The sequence below is a fragment of the Pieris rapae genome, chromosome 3 (assembly GCF_905147795.1).
Source record: "Pieris rapae chromosome 3, ilPieRapa1.1, whole genome shotgun sequence".
In the NCBI taxonomy this organism is placed as follows: domain Eukaryota; kingdom Metazoa; phylum Arthropoda; class Insecta; order Lepidoptera; family Pieridae; genus Pieris; species Pieris rapae.
Genome location: NC_059511.1, coordinates 6,409,568 through 6,431,165, shown reverse-complemented (window position 1 = coordinate 6,431,165; position 21,598 = coordinate 6,409,568). Strand labels below are relative to the sequence as shown.

At 31.8% G+C, this 21,598-nt stretch overlaps 1 protein-coding gene across 1 annotated transcript; it reads left to right on the top strand.

Moving 5' to 3' along the window:
* The first annotated feature begins 181 nt into the window (after positions 1-181).
* On the top strand, positions 182-20,964 carry LOC110993351 (clathrin heavy chain). The gene is made up of 29 exons (XM_022259571.2): positions 182-327; positions 482-591; positions 1,370-1,595; positions 4,500-4,757; positions 4,919-5,107; positions 5,808-6,062; positions 6,458-6,654; positions 6,820-7,000; positions 8,081-8,274; positions 8,758-8,984; positions 9,199-9,370; positions 9,756-10,034; positions 10,283-10,501; positions 10,581-10,723; positions 10,891-11,025; positions 11,214-11,436; positions 11,693-11,867; positions 12,058-12,212; positions 12,490-12,714; positions 13,017-13,257; positions 13,847-14,004; positions 14,273-14,440; positions 14,875-15,024; positions 16,009-16,251; positions 16,776-16,890; positions 17,632-17,798; positions 18,509-18,595; positions 18,918-19,044; positions 19,387-20,964. The coding sequence occupies exons 2-29, from the start codon at positions 550-552 to the stop codon at positions 19,485-19,487; spliced, it is 5,052 nt and encodes a 1,683-aa protein (XP_022115263.1). The 5' UTR covers positions 182-327; positions 482-549; the 3' UTR covers positions 19,488-20,964.
* The last annotated feature ends 634 nt before the right edge of the window (positions 20,965-21,598 follow it).

The following is a 21,598-nucleotide window of genomic DNA, read 5'->3' as shown; positions in this document are numbered from 1 at the left end:
CGTTGATTTTATGGTGTGGTATCTATGTAATTTATTTTTAGTATATAAATAAAGAAACTTTATGACTTAAATAACAATTCATTATTGTTGCCGATACAAGTATTCAATTTTTTCCATTGATTCCAAAAATTGATTGGTCAGCACTTTTTGATGCTGTCTTTGTCTTTTCCGTATTAGTCTATAGTCTATACTCAATAGTCATTCTTGCTTCATTTTCTTTCATTCATTTGTGTATGTGGCATCCGCGGTGTATTATTCATATTTTTTCATTCTGGATAATATCTGTAAATTGACATTTTTTTCTTGATGTAGAAGTAAATTTAAATAGTGAGTAACAATTCAGCCTGTTATGATTACGAGTCCTGTATTTTGACCAATTTCAAATTTTCCATTTAAACATGAATGAACGCCATGTTGATTGTCAAAGGTGTTATTACAATCGTCTTGAAACAGTGTAATTGAAATTGTGTTAAAATTTCAGACCCTGCGATATTGGACGATCGCTTGCTTAGATATTCGGTATAATAAAGCTTAAAGTAAAAAGCAAACATGGCTCAGGTGTTACCAATACGTTTTCAGGAGCATTTACAGGTAAATACGCCCATCGCTTTTTATTAGATTCTATGATTGTGGTTGAGAATGAAAGGAACTTATTACACGAAGGTATTTCATGTATTCCTGTAGTTATTTTTTCTGAAGAGTAGGAAGTGATAGTAAAATTGGCGTTGCGCAATTGCATATCTACCACCCCCTACGACTCGCCGGTATTGATTTGTTCCACATTCATGATCATATGATAAATGTATTTATTTAATAAATATTATAATTGCTTCCTTCAATGATACTAATAATAATACAATCTATCTATGTACACCATCAATTGTTATGATTTGTAATTTTATTAAGCATAATGAACATTTCCAATTGTTTCTTTTAAGATGGTATTTTCTGGTGAATCATAAGGGCAAAAGAGTGAAAAGAAGCCTTTAACTGTCTAATTATTTATGTTTATTCCCTACCTAAAAATCCTTTGCTTATGATATAATACCATCTAGTGTTAAATAAATAATGTTAAATATGTTGTTATAATAATTATATTTCTTACACAGTTTAAGAATTGTAATTGCTATAATTATTTTCTTCAATTTAATTTGTAAAGATTTTAATCATAATTTGAATAAATTACATTATCTCTCTCTATTTATAGCAAGAATACCTGGGTGTAATTGGAAATTTTATCATTAATGAAGAAGAGTTACATTTAAAAAAAAAATACTAGAACCCAAACAAGCTTCGATGTTCACTAAATATATATATATAAAACATGTAATTGTTGTAGGTAAAATTATAATGAATAATTCTGTTTTAGCTCACTAATATTGGGATCAACCCAGCCTCAATATCCTTTAATACACTTACAATGGAGTCAGATAAATTTATCTGTGTTCGTGAGAAAGTGGGTGAAACTTCAGAAGTGGTGATTATTGATTTGGGTGACCCTACAAATCCAATTAGAAGACCAATATCTGCGGATTCTGCAATCATGAATCCAGCCAGCAAAGTTATTGCTCTTAAAGGAAAAGCTGGTGTAGAAGGTTAGAACCCAGTGAATTTGGACATTTTTATATTTCTATAAAAATAAATTTATTCTCTAATAATGTGTGACTTGCTAACACACTTTATTAGCTTTAATAATCATAATTCTTAATAAATAAGCATGTACTCAGTTATATTCTTTCTGTATAATCCTAAAATAGCTTGTGTTTGCTGTAATTTAAATCTGGAATTTTAAAATTATAATTTTTGCCCCGGCCATATTTTTTGAGTAGATTAGTTTTTTAGAGATCATTATTACAACTTAGTACTTGATTGGTGTTGTCAGATTATAGGTTTCTTGTTTATTTCAAATATACATTTAAAAAACTTAAGTACTATTACTAAATTAATTAAAATCTCTGTGTGTGTGATTTGGACTTAAAAAACATGACCTATTAGTTTCCATTATGATCTGATGTGAAAGTTATTGCTTTCCAAGTAAAAAGAAATATTAGGATATTTAACAAATATAGGTATTATTCTTAAATACCTTGCTTTTTATAAGATTCTTTTTAGAATTATTTGTATACATGTCAAATAAAAATAATAATCAGCCAAATTAAATTTCATACACATCTATATTATTTCTGTTGGCACACAACTAAGTATGATGATTATTGATAACCTGCCAAAAATTATGTTTTTGTCTCATTTTGAACATTTGGAAAAAATTTCATAGCACTAAAATTCTATTTGATGAATGATACTTTGGAATTTGTTGTTTAGTATATGTCTTTAAGTTAAAAAGTTTCATGAGATTTATAGATTAGTTGCTTACTAGTTATAAACTTGATCGTTATTGTAACGCCCACTACTGTCTACGCCTATATATTAGGGGTAGATCAAAAAGGAGGGCGTAGGCACAAAGCCAACTGAGTAATGACGTAGTGCGGTGACTACGCATTTTGCGGATATCATTGCAAATCGGGTTACGAGTCCAGGTGAAATTACAAATTTCTTCATGATTAATCTTAAAATATGTAAATTGCTATAATAGGACTGTATTTTAGTTTGAAATAATTGGTTATCTAGTCTGCTAATGAGCATTTTCATTTACAAATGCTTTAACAGAAGTCGTAATTAAAGGGTGTAATTTAATTATTTTCCAAATTCTTTTAAAATACTAAAGTTAGCAAACTATACTTATATTAAGTGTAATATAATTTACATAAAAAGGTAAATTGTAAATAAATAAGAAAATACAGTAAAAATAGACATTTTGACCTTTGATAATATGAATACGAATTATGAGTCATTCTTAGCGCTATGTAAACATTTGCGATAATAAGAAAGGTATTCCCGTGATATTTATTTTATTAAAATCGGGGATTTTCACGTAGATTTCCTAGCAAAAAAAGGACATGAAAAATTCTTTATGCAGAATGTATACTCGACAATGCCGCGCCGACAGCACTTAATAGTTTTTGCCATCTTTAGTGTTATCTTCCACAAAACAAATTTCCCTAGTCTGGGTTAAATTTAATAAATAAAATCTTGACCATGTTGGCAGTTTTTCTAACTAGGTGTTTTACAAGACAGGTGATGATGATATATTAATAGACGTAAACTAAAAACAATCGATGCTTGTTTTTCTACTTTTTTCGTCTTATAATAATCATTTTTTAGTCAATTTACGAAAATCTTACTAAATTTTTTAAGACATTCAGGAATCACGTTATCTATTGGTGAATCATACAAGAGACGCAGCAAGAGACTTGTTATAATAGCTACTGCACGTAAATGCTATATGCTTATATGTATAGTAATTAATAAATTTGATTAACTTATCACGTCACTATCCCTAGATCATTGACTTGATGAATAATGGATTCAGTTTTATATGAAAAGCTAAAATAAACGCACGGAAGCATATCGTTTAACGGAACTTTATAAACATATCAATGAACAACGCCCCCTTGTTTTGTTTCCATAGTTACTTTTCTATATTTATGCACCTTTTTGAGTTTTATTTATTATATTAGTTTGTAAGATGCTATATTATGCAAAGCTAAAATATGTTTTTTACAAACGAAAGTTCCTCTCGAAGTGAAGTTATGTAACGTTAATTCGTTCAATATTGCAAAGCCCATTTAAAGTGTTGCATTTGATTGCAATTAAAATGTTTCGTTTATTTCTTTCATCACCTTAGATAAAGAAAGGCGACAGTCGATTGTTTCAAAGCTTGTTACTCAATCAAGTTTAGCAAAGAACTTAAATATAACAGCGCAATTCAGAAATTATTAATAAATAAGATTAACGCTGTTTATTTTCAATGTTCATTTAGGCTAGAAATTAAATATATCTGAATATATTACTTATTCAAAAAGAAAATTGTAATTGTGTTAAGCCAACTTAACCTGCTTGGTCCATCTGTTTATGGTGTTATCTGCCAAATTTAAAACCGAATATAGATTTACTCAACCGTTCCATTTTTTATTGAATCAGAGATCTTCACGTAAGAATGTTTTCAATCGTTGTCATAACACGCAACCTTGACACGCATTAACTATTCATAGTATAATAATAAAGAGCGTAAAAGATCTGTTTAATAAAATCCGAATGAACCCTTACTTTGAAAGTATTCCTATATTATAAATAGTCACTACAATGGTTTGAAATTCAGGGGATGGTCAAATAGATCTACGATTTGTAGTTGGTATACTACCTGCCCATGTCACAATACTTAGTTTGTCACATATGTCACAATATTTAAAGATTTCTTATATCTTCAAAAATTATTGTAAGAATCATTCCATGTAATACTGATTTACATTGAATGATGCAATACAATAATTTCTGCAGATTGTAGTCATTATAGAAATTGAGTTCCAAAGATTGTATTCATTAAAATATTCAATGAAATTGTAACACTTTGCTTTAACGAGGTATTTATTCGTTTCCAGCAGCGCAAAAGACCCTGCAAATATTCAACATCGAAATGAAGTCAAAGATGAAAGCCCACACTATGACAGAAGACGTCGTTTTCTGGAAGTGGATATCACCAAACACTCTGGCACTCGTCACCAAAATGTCGGTGTACCATTGGTCAATGGAAGGTGATTCACAACCTGTGAAGATGTTCGATCGTCACTCATCTCTATCCGAGTGTCAGATTATCAACTATAGAACTGATCCGAAGCAACAGTGGTTGTTGTTAGTGGGTAAGTTTAGAAATTTCTTATGCCATTTTTAAATATAATTTTTATTTTTTAGCCTCTATTTATTTTATGCGATGAAGACTGCTTCATTTCTAATTAGAATTTTGAACATATATTGTTTAAATAATGATAGATCCTAAATATATTTTAACTTTGTTCCATAGGTATATCAGCACAACAGAACCGCGTGGTAGGTGCAATGCAGCTATACTCTGTGGAGCGTAAGTGCTCGCAGCCGATAGAAGGTCACGCCGCATCTTTCGCCACCTTCAAGTCTGAAGGCAACACTGAACCTTCTACTCTGTTCTGTTTTGCTGTACGGACAGCGCAGGGTGGCAAGCTACATATCATCGGTAAGAACTTCTATTTTTTACTTAAAGGCCAAGTTGGTATGATTAATAATAAAAACACACAGGTTTATTTTTTTCATTTAATGATATGAGCCTAAGCAAAGTGTTTACACGTATGAAATAATTTATTAAAGTTATGCAATAAAGCAATTGTTGTTGAGTTGAATGTTTGAACAGCTGAACTTTGTCAGTTTTGTGTTTTAGTTAACATCAGTTGGTGACCCTTACAATAACAACCTAACAATAAGTTTTTCCCCACCTATGTAGTCAGAATTTATTTAAATTGTATCGAATCTCACTTATCACCAGGTGGGATTGAGGCCAAATGTCTGCCCATTTCTGTATAAAAATATCAGTATTAGACAATACTTTTATTAAGTATGTATTGTCAATTTCTAAAATACATATGTGAAAATGTAGAAAAGAAGTCCTTAGCGGCTAGATGAGGCTTTTACTAATTCAGTATTATTCTATTACTTTAACAATACAACACAGGTTCAACTTTATAGAACTATTCATTATAACATTATGTTAATAAATGTATGTTAAGATTTCAATACACGATGGAATCTTTTCATATATTATATTAGTAGTCTATTATATTCGCATATTGGGTAGGGTGGACAAAATATATATTATGTCACACTTGAATCTATTTGCAAAATTCACAAGATTATTTGAACAAATCGTATTTTTTCTGTAGAGGTGGGCCAGCCACCAGCGGGTAACACAGCATTCCACAAAAAAGCAGTTGACGTCTTCTTCCCTGCTGAAGCACAGAACGACTTCCCAGTGGCTATGCAGGTGTCCCCGAAATATGATGTGATCTACCTCATTACTAAATATGGTTACATCCATATGTATGATATTGAATCTGGGACCTGTATCTACATGAACCGCATCTCTTCTGATACGATCTTTGTGACTGCGCCTCACGAGTCTACTGGAGGGATAATTGGTATGTTCACTTCATATTTTAGTTATTTTAGTATAAATTTTAAATATAGTAGTAGAACAATAATCAGATATCTATGTATTGATGTGCCTCCGGAAATATATAGCATTGAATAATGAAGAAGCAATGTATACTTAGCCATGAAGTGTGATTCATACCAAGTGAAATAGTTCCTCTTAAGTACAATAGTTGGCGCTGTAATCGCCTCAACTTCATACTTATCTTTACCAGCTAGGACGTCGTCATTTCCACAGTCATAGAGTCTTCGCCAGGAAGAACTTCCTACAATGCTGTATGTTTTCCTTCTCGCCACATATCGGTTTTATTTTTTATGGAAAACCGGCATATTATTCAGTTTCTATATAAATAAAATTTACGATATTTGAATTTTATTATAGGTGTAAACCGCAAAGGTCAGGTTTTATCTGTCACTGTAGAAGAGGATTCCATAGTCCCATACATCAATACTGTCCTACAAAACCCTGATTTGGCTCTTCGTCTAGCTGTAAGAAATAATTTGGCTGGCGCTGAAGATCTTTTTGTGAGGAAATTCAATATGCTCTTCACAAATGGACAATATGGAGAGGCAGCAAAGGTGACGTATCATAACTCTTCACTATACTTGTGTTATTTTTTGGAATGCTGTTGAGCATATTTATTTAACATGTACAAAGATGTTAATGTTATATAAGATTGTCATAAATTTTTTTGACATAAGTTTTTGAGTATATAATCATTTAATAATAAAAATATTCAATAGGTGGCAGCTATGGCACCTCGTGGTATCCTACGTACTCCACAAACAATTCAGAGGTTCCAACAAGTACCCACTCAGCCAGGTCAAACCTCACCGCTGCTGCAGTACTTTGGTATATTGCTGGATCAGGCCCAGTTAAACAAGTTTGAGTCGCTTGAACTGTGCCGTCCTGTACTATTGCAAGGTAAATTATACCAAAATATCTTTACTTATTTAATAATTGCCTCACTATTAAATATATCTATACTATAAACCAAAAGTGATTTAAATTTATCAAAGGAATTATCAAAATGTATATTCTAATATTATATGTAAACATTAAAGATGTTCAGTCAGTTGATCGATCAGCTAGGAAAATGTCTTTTATGACACATGTGACATAAAAAAGAAATAAAAAGGATGAAACATATTTTATCTTTTTTAATTCAAATAATGACTCGTACGAATGGCCTAAGCATTCATTCGCCATCCAAATTATTAAATTTTGTTACTAACGCTACGGTTTAATATCTTTCAGGCCGCTAGTTAAACGGCTAGTCTGTTAATTGAACGGGTAATTAAGCTAGTTGTCTGCGACATATATGTATATGTTATATTACAGAATATATCCAAATCTAATTTTAGTTAGACTAACAATTCGTTCGCATTTGCTATGTTAGAATTTGGTGGTAAAAGAAATAAAAAAGGAATATAGTATTTATAATAGATTAAACCCATAAATCTCACTGATTATTTAAATGCAATTGAATTTGTTAAATCTGTTTAAATATATTACTGAAAGTTTTTTTTAATATTATAAGTTTCCATATCTATGATTTCCACCTGAAAAATTATTTTGTTTTGGATAGTCCATTAATTTTACGATTAAAACGTTATGATTCTAATCTGTAATGATGATTGTTTATTTGTACCAGGAAAAATTAATCATGCACTTGCTATCTTATCATGCTTTTTTGTCCGTTCGACTTTTTATCAAATTGAATAAATAAACTTGAACTGTTTGATCCTAAATATTTACTCAAATTTGTTAATGCATATTTGTTTATTTCGTGTATCGTATTTGAATGTCAACGCAAAATTTGATAAGATTTAATTTATATTTATTTATTTATCCTTTATTACCTTATACAAAAACACATACACATTACAAAAAAAAACAGTTTACAAAAGATATAAGGCAAAGGGCGGCCTTATCGCTTACAAGCGATTTCTTCCAGGCAACTTTCATTTGTTTGTTAACACTTTTTAATTATTCATTTCACAGGGCGTAAACAGCTGCTAGAGAAATGGCTGAAAGAGGAGAAACTGGAGTGTTCCGAAGAGTTGGGAGATTTGGTAAAGCAGGTGGATCCAACGTTAGCATTGTCTGTTTATCTCCGGGCGAATGTTGCAAGCAAAGTCATCGCTTGCTTCGCTGAAACTGGGCAGTTCCAGAAAATCGTCCTTTATGCCAAGAAGGTTTGTAAATTATTACACATAATTATATGTCTAAGAATCTGTATCACAATCTCCGTATAAGTTACCAATAAGCTATTTATTACTTATTGGTAAAACAAACACTACTATTGCGTTTCACGACCGTCAGATAGCGGTATTCATCATGAAACGCGAAGTTTCTTATTCGCACCTTTTATCTTCCAAATAATTTATGTCTATTTGGTACTTTATCAATACATTGTCAAACAGACCCTAAATATACTGATTCTGGAATAGTAACAATTAATGAAAGCCGTAGTAAAGTTTTTTATGGTTTTGGAAGACAATATTGGGCAATCACATATCACACAATCACAATAACAAAAGAAATTAATCCGCTTCAATGCTTACGTTTCGCCTTATATATTTATATATATATTTTATATTTAACTTAGAGTTTCCAAATAGTAGAGCCACAAACTACTTAATCGTTTGTTCTTTCTGTCATACACCTTTTTATTCTAGGTCGGTTACACCCCAGATTATATTTACCTCCTACGCTCAGTAATGCGTACAAGTCCGGAACAAGGTGCCGGTTTCGCCGGTATGCTGGTAGCTGAAGACCCTCCTCTAGCCGACATCAATCAGATTGTCGATGTGTTCATGGAACAGAATATGGTTCAGCAGTGTACTGCATTCCTTCTAGATGCACTCAAAAACAACAAGCCCGAGGAAGGCCCACTCCAGACACGGTACTTTAATTTTAAATTTATATATTTAATTTGAACAAGAGTTAATTAATATAAGAATGTTAAAAATATATGTTGATTTGTCTTATAATAATTATTGTGAAATTTACCAGAAAATAATATTTTAGCTGTGCATCTATCAAAATATTTAATATCATTAAAATCCAAATAAAGCTATTAATTTACATAAAACATTAACGGTGTTTACATTCTTCAGGCTTCTCGAAATGAACTTAATGTCAGCGCCTCAAGTGGCAGACGCGATTCTCGGCAACGGAATGTTCACGCACTACGATCGCGCACACGTCGCCCAACTGTGCGAGAAGGCTGGACTATTACAACGTGCACTTGAGCATTACACCGATTTGTATGACATTAAGCGAGCTGTGGTATGTATTATGAATTCATAATATAACAATAAATCTTATTCCCACCGTAAGTGTATTCTGGGTAACTATAGTATATATGTAAAATATTTATTATTAAAATATAATTAATTTTAAACTTTTTTAATCTTGCCCAATCCATAATATTAGGTGTTTAATTTAATATTGAATATGATATACTCTATCAATTATGGCATACGTGAACTGAGATTGTTGTTAGAACCCCAACTACACCATAAGATTTCTAAGAAAAACATAATGAGGAAACTAGCAAACTATAAAAACAATAAACCTATAAAATAATAATAATTTTGCAAATTTAATTTAGCAATTTCTATATTAATGTTTTTTTATTTTATTTATTAATATAAAGTTTTATTTAATTTAGGTTCACACACATCTGCTGTCTGCTGATTGGCTGGTCAATTACTTCGGCACTCTGTCAGTGGAGGACTCCCTTGAATGCCTCAAGGCTATGCTTCAAGCGAATATTCGTCAAAACCTCCAAATCTGCGTTCAAATTGCCACCAAGTACCACGAACAACTGACCACCAAGGCTCTCATAGAACTGTTTGAGAGCTTCAAGACGTATGAAGGCCTGTTCTACTTTTTGGGATCCATTGTCAACTTTAGCCAGGATTCGGAAGTTCACTTCAAGTATATTCAGGTAATCTAAATTTATATTTTTAACCCAAATAGATTTTGTTATCCTATTGATAACATGATACATATATTTAAAGTAAAATAGAAGAGTTGTTTTAAAAAAAATATTTTAGTTGAAATTTTTGAGATTTTAGCTTAATAACATTTATTATAAGTGTTCAAATATAAATTATATAGTGAAAATATTATTATTAAATCGGATATTTGTAGACATTCTAGCATATTAGCATAAAAAAATAAAAAATGTTTCAGGCTGCCTGTAAAACCGGTCAAATCAAAGAGGTCGAACGTATCTGCCGGGAATCGAACTGCTACAACGCTGAACGCGTCAAGAACTTCCTCAAGGAAGCAAAATTGCCCGATCAGCTGCCGCTCATCATTGTCTGCGACAGATTCGACTTTGTTCACGACCTGGTGCTATATTTGTATAGAAACAGTCTGCAGAAGTACATTGAGATCTACGTGCAAAAGGTATGTAAGGACCAGAAATTTTTTTTTCTAGAAGAGACCTGTGCAACACTTAGGTGTACCCTCTTTATTTTTGTAACAGGTGAACCCGTCGCGTCTGCCAGTCGTCGTGGGTGGTCTCTTAGACGTGGACTGCGCGGAAGACATTATCAAGAACTTGATCCTTGTGGTGCGAGGACAATTCTCTACCGATGAACTTGTAGCTGAAGTTGAGAAGAGAAACAGGTTTGGAAATTTTGTGATAGGTAAACTCTGTGCGATGCAGTTAATTTTAAATGTTATTAATATTTGACTGTTATTATATGTGAATATCGTAATTTTTACTTAATTGTCATGGAATGTTATAATTTGTAATACCAAATTTACACAACACTTATAAATATTTTTTACAGGTTGAAATTACTCTTACCCTGGTTGGAGACACGAGTCCACGAGGGATGCAACGAGCCAGCCACGCATAATGCGCTTGCCAAGATCTACATTGACTCTAACAATAACCCTGAGAGATTCCTCAAGGAGAATCAATGGTAAATAATGGTTATTTTTAACGTTTCAGCCTTTTTCTGTTTGATTGAAACTAAACTTCTGTACATAAACCAGTATAGATATAGAAGTATGTGTATTTTGTTTATATGCATTACGTTTTTAGCCATATAATAGTATAGCTAATATTATTATAACTAGTTATAATAATACTAAAAATATAAATATTCAGGTACGACTCACGCGTAGTGGGACGCTACTGCGAGAAGCGCGACCCGCACTTGGCGTGCGTTGCATACGAACGCGGACAATGCGACCGCGAACTAATCGCCGTATGCAACGACAACTCACTGTTCAAGACTCAAGCGCGGTACTTAGTGCGCCGAAGAGATCAGGACCTCTGGTTGGAAGTGCTCAGCGAGAGCAACCCCTTCAAGCGACAGCTAATCGATCAGGTATTATACTGTTTTTAGATTTATGTTTGAGAGTTGTATAATTACTGAATGTATTTAAATTAATAAGAATAGTAATCTTCTCAATACTTATGAAATTCTTATACATTTATGGTTTTAAAAAAAATTGCAAAAGCAAAATCTTTATTTTTTTTAACATTGACAGGCACAGAAAGTAGACTGCATTACCCTTATAGGGTTGTAGCTGCAGTGAATTATAATTATGTATTATATAAATGAATTCACCAATCTATTTCAGGTTGTTCAGACAGCCCTATCTGAAACTCAAGATCCCGAGGACATCTCAGTAACAGTGAAGGCCTTCATGACAGCGGACCTGCCAAATGAACTTATTGAGTTACTCGAGAAAATTGTGCTTGACAACTCTGTGTTCTCTGACCACCGGAACTTGCAGAACTTGCTTATTTTAACAGGTATGATTTTTAGAAAAATTATCAAAAATTTATTGTTACAAACAAAAATATTTATTTTTTGATACTTTTTATTGCGCCAGAAATCTTCATTACATACATTACAATTCATGTATTACACAATTTAGACTACACGATTAGTTGCGGCATTATGTTTATTTCTATTACTACAAATAAAAAACTTTTATTTCAGCAATAAAGGCAGATCGCACCCGTGTTATGGAATACATCAACCGACTGGACAATTACGACGCACCTGATATTGCGAATATTGCCATCAACAATGAACTATACGAGGAGGCATTCGCTATCTTCAAGAAGTTTGATGTCAACACATCAGCCATACAGGTTAGTAATCAGAAAGTAAAATTTATATTTTATGATAAAAATTTATATTTTTGCTGATGTGTATATTACATTTTATGTATGGAAGAAATTATTAAACTAGTCTTCATTTTTAAGTAATCTTATATCTTAAAATCCTAATGTTATTTTAAAATAATTTCATAAAAAAAAAAACAAAAAACTTTATTTTTTACCTTTTAATACAATTGGTGGTATTAAGACAAAACCGCCACATACTTTAAAAATAAACGCCATTTATTTAAATGAAAATACATTACAGGTCCTCATCGAACAAGTTAAAGACCTCAAACGTGCCTACGAGTTTGCTGAGCGTTGCAATGAGCCCGGAGTTTGGTCTCAACTGGCCAAGGCTCAGTTACAACAAGGTCTGGTGAAGGAAGCGATTGACTCTTACATAAAGGCCGACGACCCATCGGCGTATATGGACGTCGTCGCTACGGCCAGCGCCCAACAATCCTGGGACGATCTCGTTCGCTACTTGCAGGTAATTTCAAAATGATAGACAAAATATATCTATTATATTTATTGCATATGAGTAAAAAATGAGTTACCTACTTACATATCATTATATTATGTAGAGTAACATATAAAAGATTACAGAGACACATAAAACTATTATTGTCTTTGGGTTATGCAAGCTTTAGTCATTTCATTAAAACATAGGAGTGTTAGCGCGATATTCATTAAATTATACAAAACATATTTATTTCCAACTTAATACATAAATATCTCTCATATTGCAAAATCTAGAAATGTCCAGAACTAATAATTAAACTTGCCTAACAGATGGCGCGCAAGAAGGCCCGCGAATCTTACATTGAATCGGAGCTCATATACGCATACGCCCGTACCGGTCGCCTGGCAGATCTGGAAGAGTTTATCTCTGGTCCGAACCATGCTGACATCCAGAAGATTGGAGACAGGTGCTTCGATGACAAAATGTATAATGCTGCTAAGCTGCTATACAATAATGTTAGCAACTTTGCCCGACTGGCCATCACTCTTGTCTATTTAAAGGAGTTCCAAGGTTTGTAATATTTACATGTATTTTGTTTCCTCTTCTATTTATATAGTAATTTTTGTTAAATTAATTATAATTTTATTATGTATATAAACACTAGCAGTTTAATAAGCTTTTCATATTTGGAGAAAAATGAAATGATGATGAAATGAAATACTGTTTTCTTAAACATATTTTTATATATATATAATGGCAATAGTTACAACAAGGTATAACTTTATGCCAGTTTCAAGTAAAAGCTAGGGAAACTAAACGCGAGAAAAAATAAAGAAACCATCAAAAAACAAAGGGATAAGCAAGTTCAAAACATTATATTTATATAAATATTAAATCTTAATATTAATATTGATTATGAAAGAAAATAATACAATGAAGGATAAAGCAAAAGGCAGGAGATTTTAGTCGAAAACGGAATATGTAGTAATTGTAATGAATTCAGGAGGTGCGGTCGTACTGGGAACAAGAAAATATATAATATAATATGGTTGAGGTCACCAATATCTTCTCCACACTCACAAATATTACTGTTAACAACACGATTAGATATATTATAAGGCTTTATTTTGTTATGGAAGTTAATAATTATTTAAAATAGGTGCCGTGGATAGTGCCCGCAAAGCCAATTCGACTCGCACTTGGAAGGAGGTTTGCTTCGCGTGCGTGGACGCGGGCGAATTCCGTCTCGCTCAGATGTGTGGTCTCCATATTGTGGTTCACGCCGATGAGCTGGAGGACCTGATTAATTACTACCAGGTATGATGTTATTAAGTTGATTTAAACTATTATAATACATCAGTGAGTGATAGGTTAATTAATATCTTGGAACAAAATGTATTGAGCACAGAGGATAAAACACTGAAGTTAATATATAATTCTCGTGAGTTTCGTAACTCACGAGTTTTTTACATTTATACATTTGAAAACGTTTGTTATTTATTCATATACTTTATTTATTTATTTATTTACACTGCGTTGTAAAGAAACGCAAATAACACAATACTATATATACTTTACCTTCTAGGACCGAGGTCACTTTGATGAGCTGATAAGTCTGTTGGAAGCTGCCTTAGGCTTGGAACGTGCACATATGGGAATGTTCACAGAGCTGGCCATCCTGTACTCCAAGTACAAGACTTCTAAGATGAGGGAACATCTTGAGTTGTTCTGGTCACGAGTCAATATTCCTAAGGTAATTAATTTCCTAGATTACTTCTAGTAAAACGAGCATGACATACCAGTACAGATTTCTAAAACAGTTTAAATAATATATGTAATTGAACAGTTAGTAGAAAAAATTGATGACTTTAATCACCAATAAATATATTAGACCATAGACAAGCACTATGATTTAAAGTGTGTTCTTAAGAGCACAATCTTATGATCAATTTAAAAATAATAATAAATAAGCCTACAAGTTTGTAAATGTTGAATAAATTTACACACCTTATTTATCCGTTCAAGTAATTATTTGCAATAGTCAACATATAGTGTTCAATAATACTTATGGGAGACCATATATACATTTTGATGTGTTAATTAGTAAAGTATAATATAAGATATTCTATGAATGCACGTCCCCAATGAAATTGTTGAAGATTTATCTTCACGTATACGTTATTTTAGGTGCTTCGCGCTGCCGAACATGCGCATCTATGGTCGGAGCTAGTGTTCCTTTACGACAAATACGAAGAGTACGACAACGCCGCTCTCACCATGATGCAGCATCCAACTGAGGCTTGGAGAGAGGGACACTTTAAAGACATTATCACTAAGGTAAGCTAACATAACTTTTACTTATTAAAAAGTGTAATCATTAAGTTATATAACATATTTTAGTAATGTTTATATTTATATCTATAAATATAAATATCATTTTATATTTATAGTTAAAGGGCCCTAGAACATGTAAATTTTTCAATATTACATTACCAAAATAAAATACAGCCTTTTTGCTCTCACAAACAGTCATTAGATTTCTGATTGTTTCCTTAATCATCATCTTTATAGTTTGGCCTTGATACACGCCGTCGAAATTTTGACTCTTAGACATACTGGTTTCCTAATGATATTTTTTTAAACAAATAGTGATACTCATGGCTCATGCAAAATATAATATGCATTGCCCACATAATCCATTATCAGAACCGCAAATGTACCAGGAGTGTAAAAAAGAAATATAAAATACGTGAATTTAATATTTGTATGCAAAACTTTATAGTGCCACCGTCTTTCTCTACGCACAGTCTAAAGATTTATATTGAAACTAGCGGATCCGACAGACGTTGTCCTGTCTACACGTCTTTAATTTCAAAATTTCAATTTTTAATAAGCCATTTTGATGAAAATTATTATTCAAATGTTATGACAATATCTAACGATCCAGCACATGGTCACACACGATATAACACAATGATAACAAAACTTTTTTTAAATTTCGGGACAGACTAAAATTAAAATTCGAATATTATTTAAAATTTGACACTGCGATGGTAGCGCCGTCTGTCGGATACAATGTAAAACATTCCAAAATCAACAACAACTAATAAATTGAAAATTAATTAAAAAAACATTGTCCAGCGGACAAAATTGTGAATCTAAACCATTTTCAGATCCCCTTGAACACACACAAAAAATTTCGTCTAAATCGGTCCAGTCGTTTAGGAGGAGTTCAGTCACATACACACGCACACAAGAAATATATATATATTAAGATATGTTCTAATAATGGTATAATAACATCCAAATCGAACTTTACAGGTCGCAAACATGGAGTTATACTATAAAGCAATTCAGTTTTACCTCGACTACAAACCTCTACTTCTCAATGACCTCTTGTTGGTATTGGCGCCACGTATGGACCACACTCGCGCTGTCAACTTCTTTACTAAGGCTGGCCATCTCCAACTAGTAAAAGCCTATCTCAGGTCCGTGCAGAACCTTAACAATAAGGCTGTTAATGAAGCCCTTAATTCGCTACTCATCGATGAGGAAGACTACCAGGTCAGTAATTTTAAATGGTATAGGATATGGCACAATAAAAATAAAATGTAATATATAACGAGAAACTGTAATATGTATTTATAATCTCTGTCAGTGATTTCATTTTATTCTCCTTTTTAATTTACTTTTATTTAAAAAATAATATATGCTATATACTTTTTTATTCATCTGAATAAAATCCTCGACCAATATGCACGCGTCCTTGGCCTGAACCATATTAACAGAGTTCAGTTCATTCAGGTCATTCACATATCAAAGGACACTATAATCTGTGTACTCTTAAGGTCAATACTTTTATTTGCTGTATTTGTATGTTTTATAAATAATAATTTATATTTAGATTACATCAAAGATTCTATTCCTACATTAAGTAAACGCCGTTATTTACACAGTAGGTGCCTTGTTCAAGCTTAGCAAAATCAATTTGACTTCATTTTCGTATTGTTGTAATTAGCATTACTAATTATTAAATATTGTTTGATTTAGTATATTATTATTATTATATAAAATTTTAATAATTTCAGGGACTACGAACATCGATTGACGCATTCGATAACTTCGACACGATAGCGCTCGCGCAACAACTGGAAAAGCATGAGCTCACTGAATTCAGACGAATCGCCGCCTACTTGTACAAAGGTAAATTTTGCTTAACAAACATCATATAAATTATAGTAAATATAATTATTTGGTGTATATAAAATTTTAATAAATAGATTTAAAACTCTCCTTTTGTCCCCTATACCTAGACAGTATAAAAACCTGTGGGGTATAAAAAGTATGCGTATATTTCTTTCGTGAAATACATAATATTAACCATGTTTCTTGACATCAACTTCTAGATGGTTCTAAATATATTTGAATTAAATTATGAATGACATATTGTATGAACTATATTAAAATTACATTTACATTCTGTATGAATCATGTGGGAGTTTAATTAAAGAAAACATTATGTAAAAGCTAATAGTGATCATAATGACACTGAATTTAATTTAATCTAATTTATTTATGTATATAATATATTATTTTAATTGTTACTATTTTGACGTATTCGCATTTATATCAATCGAATTAAATGTTCTACCATAACGGAAGTTAAGTTAAGAAGAATGTAATTTACATAATAGAGTCACGCGTAAATAGACGAAGGTTAAGCAAGATAATAATATTAGTATTAATAATATAAAGATAGACCAGTAATTTTGTTTACAACTATAGCAGTTAATTAGATATTATCACTTGTTTAATAATTTAATGGGCACTTATATCTGGTACTTAGATCAGTTTTAACTGCTGAAGATTTTTAATGACCTTGCTTTTTGCCTTTGACCAATTATGCTACGTTTTAAATTGATTCCTAACTTGAATGGGATACAGGCAACAACAGATGGAAGCAAAGTGTGGAGTTATGCAAAAAAGACGCATTGTACGCTGACGCAATGGAATACGCAGCAGAATCACGACAACCAGAAGTTGCTGAGGAACTGCTCGATTGGTTCCTTGAGAGGAAGAACTATGAGTGCTTTTCTGCTTCTCTTTACCAGGTATTTATATTATAAACCACTCAATAAGTAATACATAAATGAGAGCAAAATTCTTTGAAGCTGGCCATTGTAGTAAGGGCGAAATATATATTTTTTTACTTATAAGGAAAGTTATATAAGAGGGGTGGGTGGATTTTATCGCTTTAGACTCTGTAATAGGTGTTAAATTAAGTTAACGTAATGAAAATAAATTTTTATAAAAATATAAGCGACTAAAATGCATATCAATATTTATCATCGACTTCACTAAAAAGTTACATTTTGATTTAATTTTATAAACGCTTTCAATCATCACACATGTCAATCAAACACTTTTGTAAGACATACACGTGTGAAAATGTCATGAGTAGTTACGAATCAAAGAAAAAAACTATGTAAATTCATAGTTTTTAAATAACAATAAAGCAAATCTGTATATAAAGGCAATACAGGTAGAAGTGAATTAACTTGTTGTTCCAGTGTTATATTTTTTTGATAAAACTATAAGTTAGCCTAAGAATTAAGATTCAGATTCAAAACACCATTAAGTCAAAAACGTAAGGGTATTTTGACTTATGAATACTAGACGGATAAGTCTCAGATAGTCTCTAGTCTTAGTGTAGAGTACACTGATATATAATAACTCGTTTATTACGTTAATATGTGTAAATTACTTTATATTTATAAAGTAGCTTTAATAATATTAAAAATATTTTTTTTTTTAATTTCAGTGCTACGATCTCTTGAAGCCCGATGTTGTAATTGAATTGGCGTGGCGGCACAACATTATGGACTTCGCTATGCCATTCCTTATTCAGGTACTTTGTTAATATTTAATGTATTGTATGCAGTGTTTGTTCAAATGGTAATGTTTAAAGTTAAAAACTTCAAAATAATATCAGGTTTTCAACCCCCCAATTACCATTGGGCATATACTTATTTTTAATTGTTTTATTAATTAATTTTATAGAGTGATCTAAATACAATTATTTAAACAATAGCTTTATTTACTTAAGTGATGTTTTAATTTTCAAGACCCGTTTTCGCCTGAGGATCGATTGAAAAGCCCTACAGAAGCACCTTAAATTAATATAATGTTGATGTAACATAAGAGTCTAATTTATCATATAATATTTTCAGACGGTACGAGAACTGACAACTAAAGTTGAGAAATTGGAAGAAGCTGACGCAAAACGCAGTACGGAGAGCGCGGAACACGAGGCAAAGCCTGCTATGATTATGGAGCCACAGCTTATGCTCACTGCTGGTAATTGTTGATTTTAATCCTATCGTCATATAACAATAGCATTTAATAAACGTGGTCAAATTTCTCTTTGAACACAATATTTATTTTGTTACTAAAACTTCCACACGAAACCAAAGTTGATTTTATGAAGTTTGTTGAACATTGTGTCTATAATTTTTGTAATATTATAAGATTTTAAAATCTTGTCTAATTATTAATTAGTGACTATAGAACTTAAATAAATATTTTAATTTAATTAGCTAGATGGCGTCACGTAAACTAAGCTTATGCAATATTCTATGTAAAGTACTATTTACTTGCGTAAAAAAATTTATTTATTTATTCATTGTGAATAAATTTCAGGCCCATCAATGGCGTACCCAGGCGTGGCTGCGCAAGCGTCCCCGTACGCGTACGCTGCACAGGCACCTTCGCCCGCCCCCTACCACGGGTACGGCATGTAGGGAACACCTGCCCCTGCCTGGGGGAGCTACGCTCAGTTCTGAGCCCTCCAACTGCAGGGCTGCCAGTTAAAAAAAATTTATAAGCTTCCAATTTCGTTTGGCCTAAGGACAAACGAACTTGAAAACTGAATTCTGTAATTCGAGAAAATCTTGTTTAAAACCGGGCTGTTGGTAAGATCGATTCCACAACACAAAGCTTAATTGTCAACTTCTAAGTAAAATTATATGGATGTGGTAGATTCTAACTCGACACTATGTTTTAAAGGATTCTTTAAGGGCTGTTAAATTCTTGTTTTTAATGGCAACGTTGGATTTAATTAAGAGAAAATAATTTGAGTACTGGAATCTGACGTCCCTGAAACCAATAATACGGCGTTCACTTAACCGTAAGATTATCTAAGACGTACCGTTTAACCAATGTAGATAGCTACATAGTAGGGCTGTCGTATACCTGTTGTTATCTTTAGATCGTGTTATCCATATATTTTTCAAAATTGTATTCAAACAGTGGCCTAATTCACTGCATTACATAGTTTAAATATTTGTGTTGAATATAGTGCATTTGCAGTTCAACTCGATCAATGCATATTAAACTCTCAGTTGCTGTAAAGAGATTCTTATATGTCATTCATTATCATAGTTTTTCCTCAGTATCTTTGCTAGTATCACAAGTTTTATATGCGCCATGTTTTATCGTAGATATGTGCATGAAGCAACTTTCTGTAGAGAATATCTAAGGTGCATAAATAGCTGCTATTTAAATAGTCACATAGCTAACTTTAACAATAAAATATTGGTTGAAATAGCTGTAAGGCGTCGGTAGCCATAGTGCAATAATTGGATCGAGTTAAGCTTCCGTGTTAATCTTTCAACAATATTACTGTACAAAAGATTAAAAGTTTGTTTCAAAAGTTGAATTTATTGTTATATGTATATAATGCTTACAAATTAGACGAGGCGCATATTTATGGAAAATTTTAACATGGGATTAAATGAAAGTTAAATAAATTATTTAGGTATTAGTTTTAAAGTAGGCGGAGTTTGGCGTTAATATTTGAATATTATGTTTGCGTATGTGTGCGTGTATTGTTTTTTGCACGCGTTATTTGCGTTGCGAGTTAATCACACCTGTAATGCCTTCATTAGTTAACATAAGATCATTATTGTATTACCAGTGGTTAATGGAACCCTAACAAGCTGCTATTTAATTTTAACTTTTTGACTGATTAAATCCATTTAATATTACCGAAATGTAACATTACGATGAGATTTTATGTCTTCTAAATTTGTCATTTAAATCATTCCTACAGTTTTATTGAGCAGTTAATATTAATTATTTGTTTAGTGAAACGCTAATATTACAATTGAACTTAATGAAATAATGTAGTTATAACATTATTAGTAATGTATTTATTCGTGTATAATACTGTTTCCCTGAATTTTATTATAGTAAGAATATAACATTATATGAAAATAATGGTTATTTTATTTACTTCTGTCTTCCAAAAATTTTTTCTTACAAATGTATATAATATGAGGATAAAATAATGAATAATAATATTTCCCCTCCATTTTGATGTTCCGTTTGTATTAATTATATCTCCAACTTTTATTAGGATTCATAACGGTGATGCCAACTTTGCGGGTTTTAAGGGAAGTCTACCTTTCTTTGGAAGGTACATGCTACTGTACTATACGGTACAGATTTTCGTATATTAGGGTTTATTACAAGTATCTCCAAGCCATTTGTAATAGAAATAGTGATATGGTAATAATGATAAATAAATTTCGTTAATTCAATTTGTATGAAAATTCTTACCTGGCGACTGAACTAAAATTTTACCGTTTTGCCTGCAAACTCAGACAGAATAAGCGATTCTAAGTTACTATCTGTTCATCCTAGTGTTGAACATAGGTATAAAACCAGTTCATAAAGAAAGATTAATAAGATATACTATATAGAGATATGTAAGTTTTATTTTGAGTTTAGAATTGGTGATTATGAATAGTTAAAATATCTACGAAGATAAGAAACTACGACCATTCCCTTCTATCGACTTCGAAGATGTCGAGTTTTAAAATGCGACATCTATACGTAGTTGGTCCCAAAG

Excerpts from the sequence above, each read along its gene's own strand:
- LOC110993351 (XM_022259571.2), top strand. The coding sequence starts at position 550 with ATGGCTCAGGTGTTACCAATACGTTTTCAGGAGCATTTACAG. Across the intron at positions 11,868-12,057 it reads GAACTTGCTTATTTTAACAG|CAATAAAGGCAGATCGCACC; the intron begins GTATGATTTTTA and ends CTTTTATTTCAG. Across the intron at positions 13,258-13,846 it reads CTATTTAAAGGAGTTCCAAG|GTGCCGTGGATAGTGCCCGC; the intron begins GTTTGTAATATT and ends TATTTAAAATAG.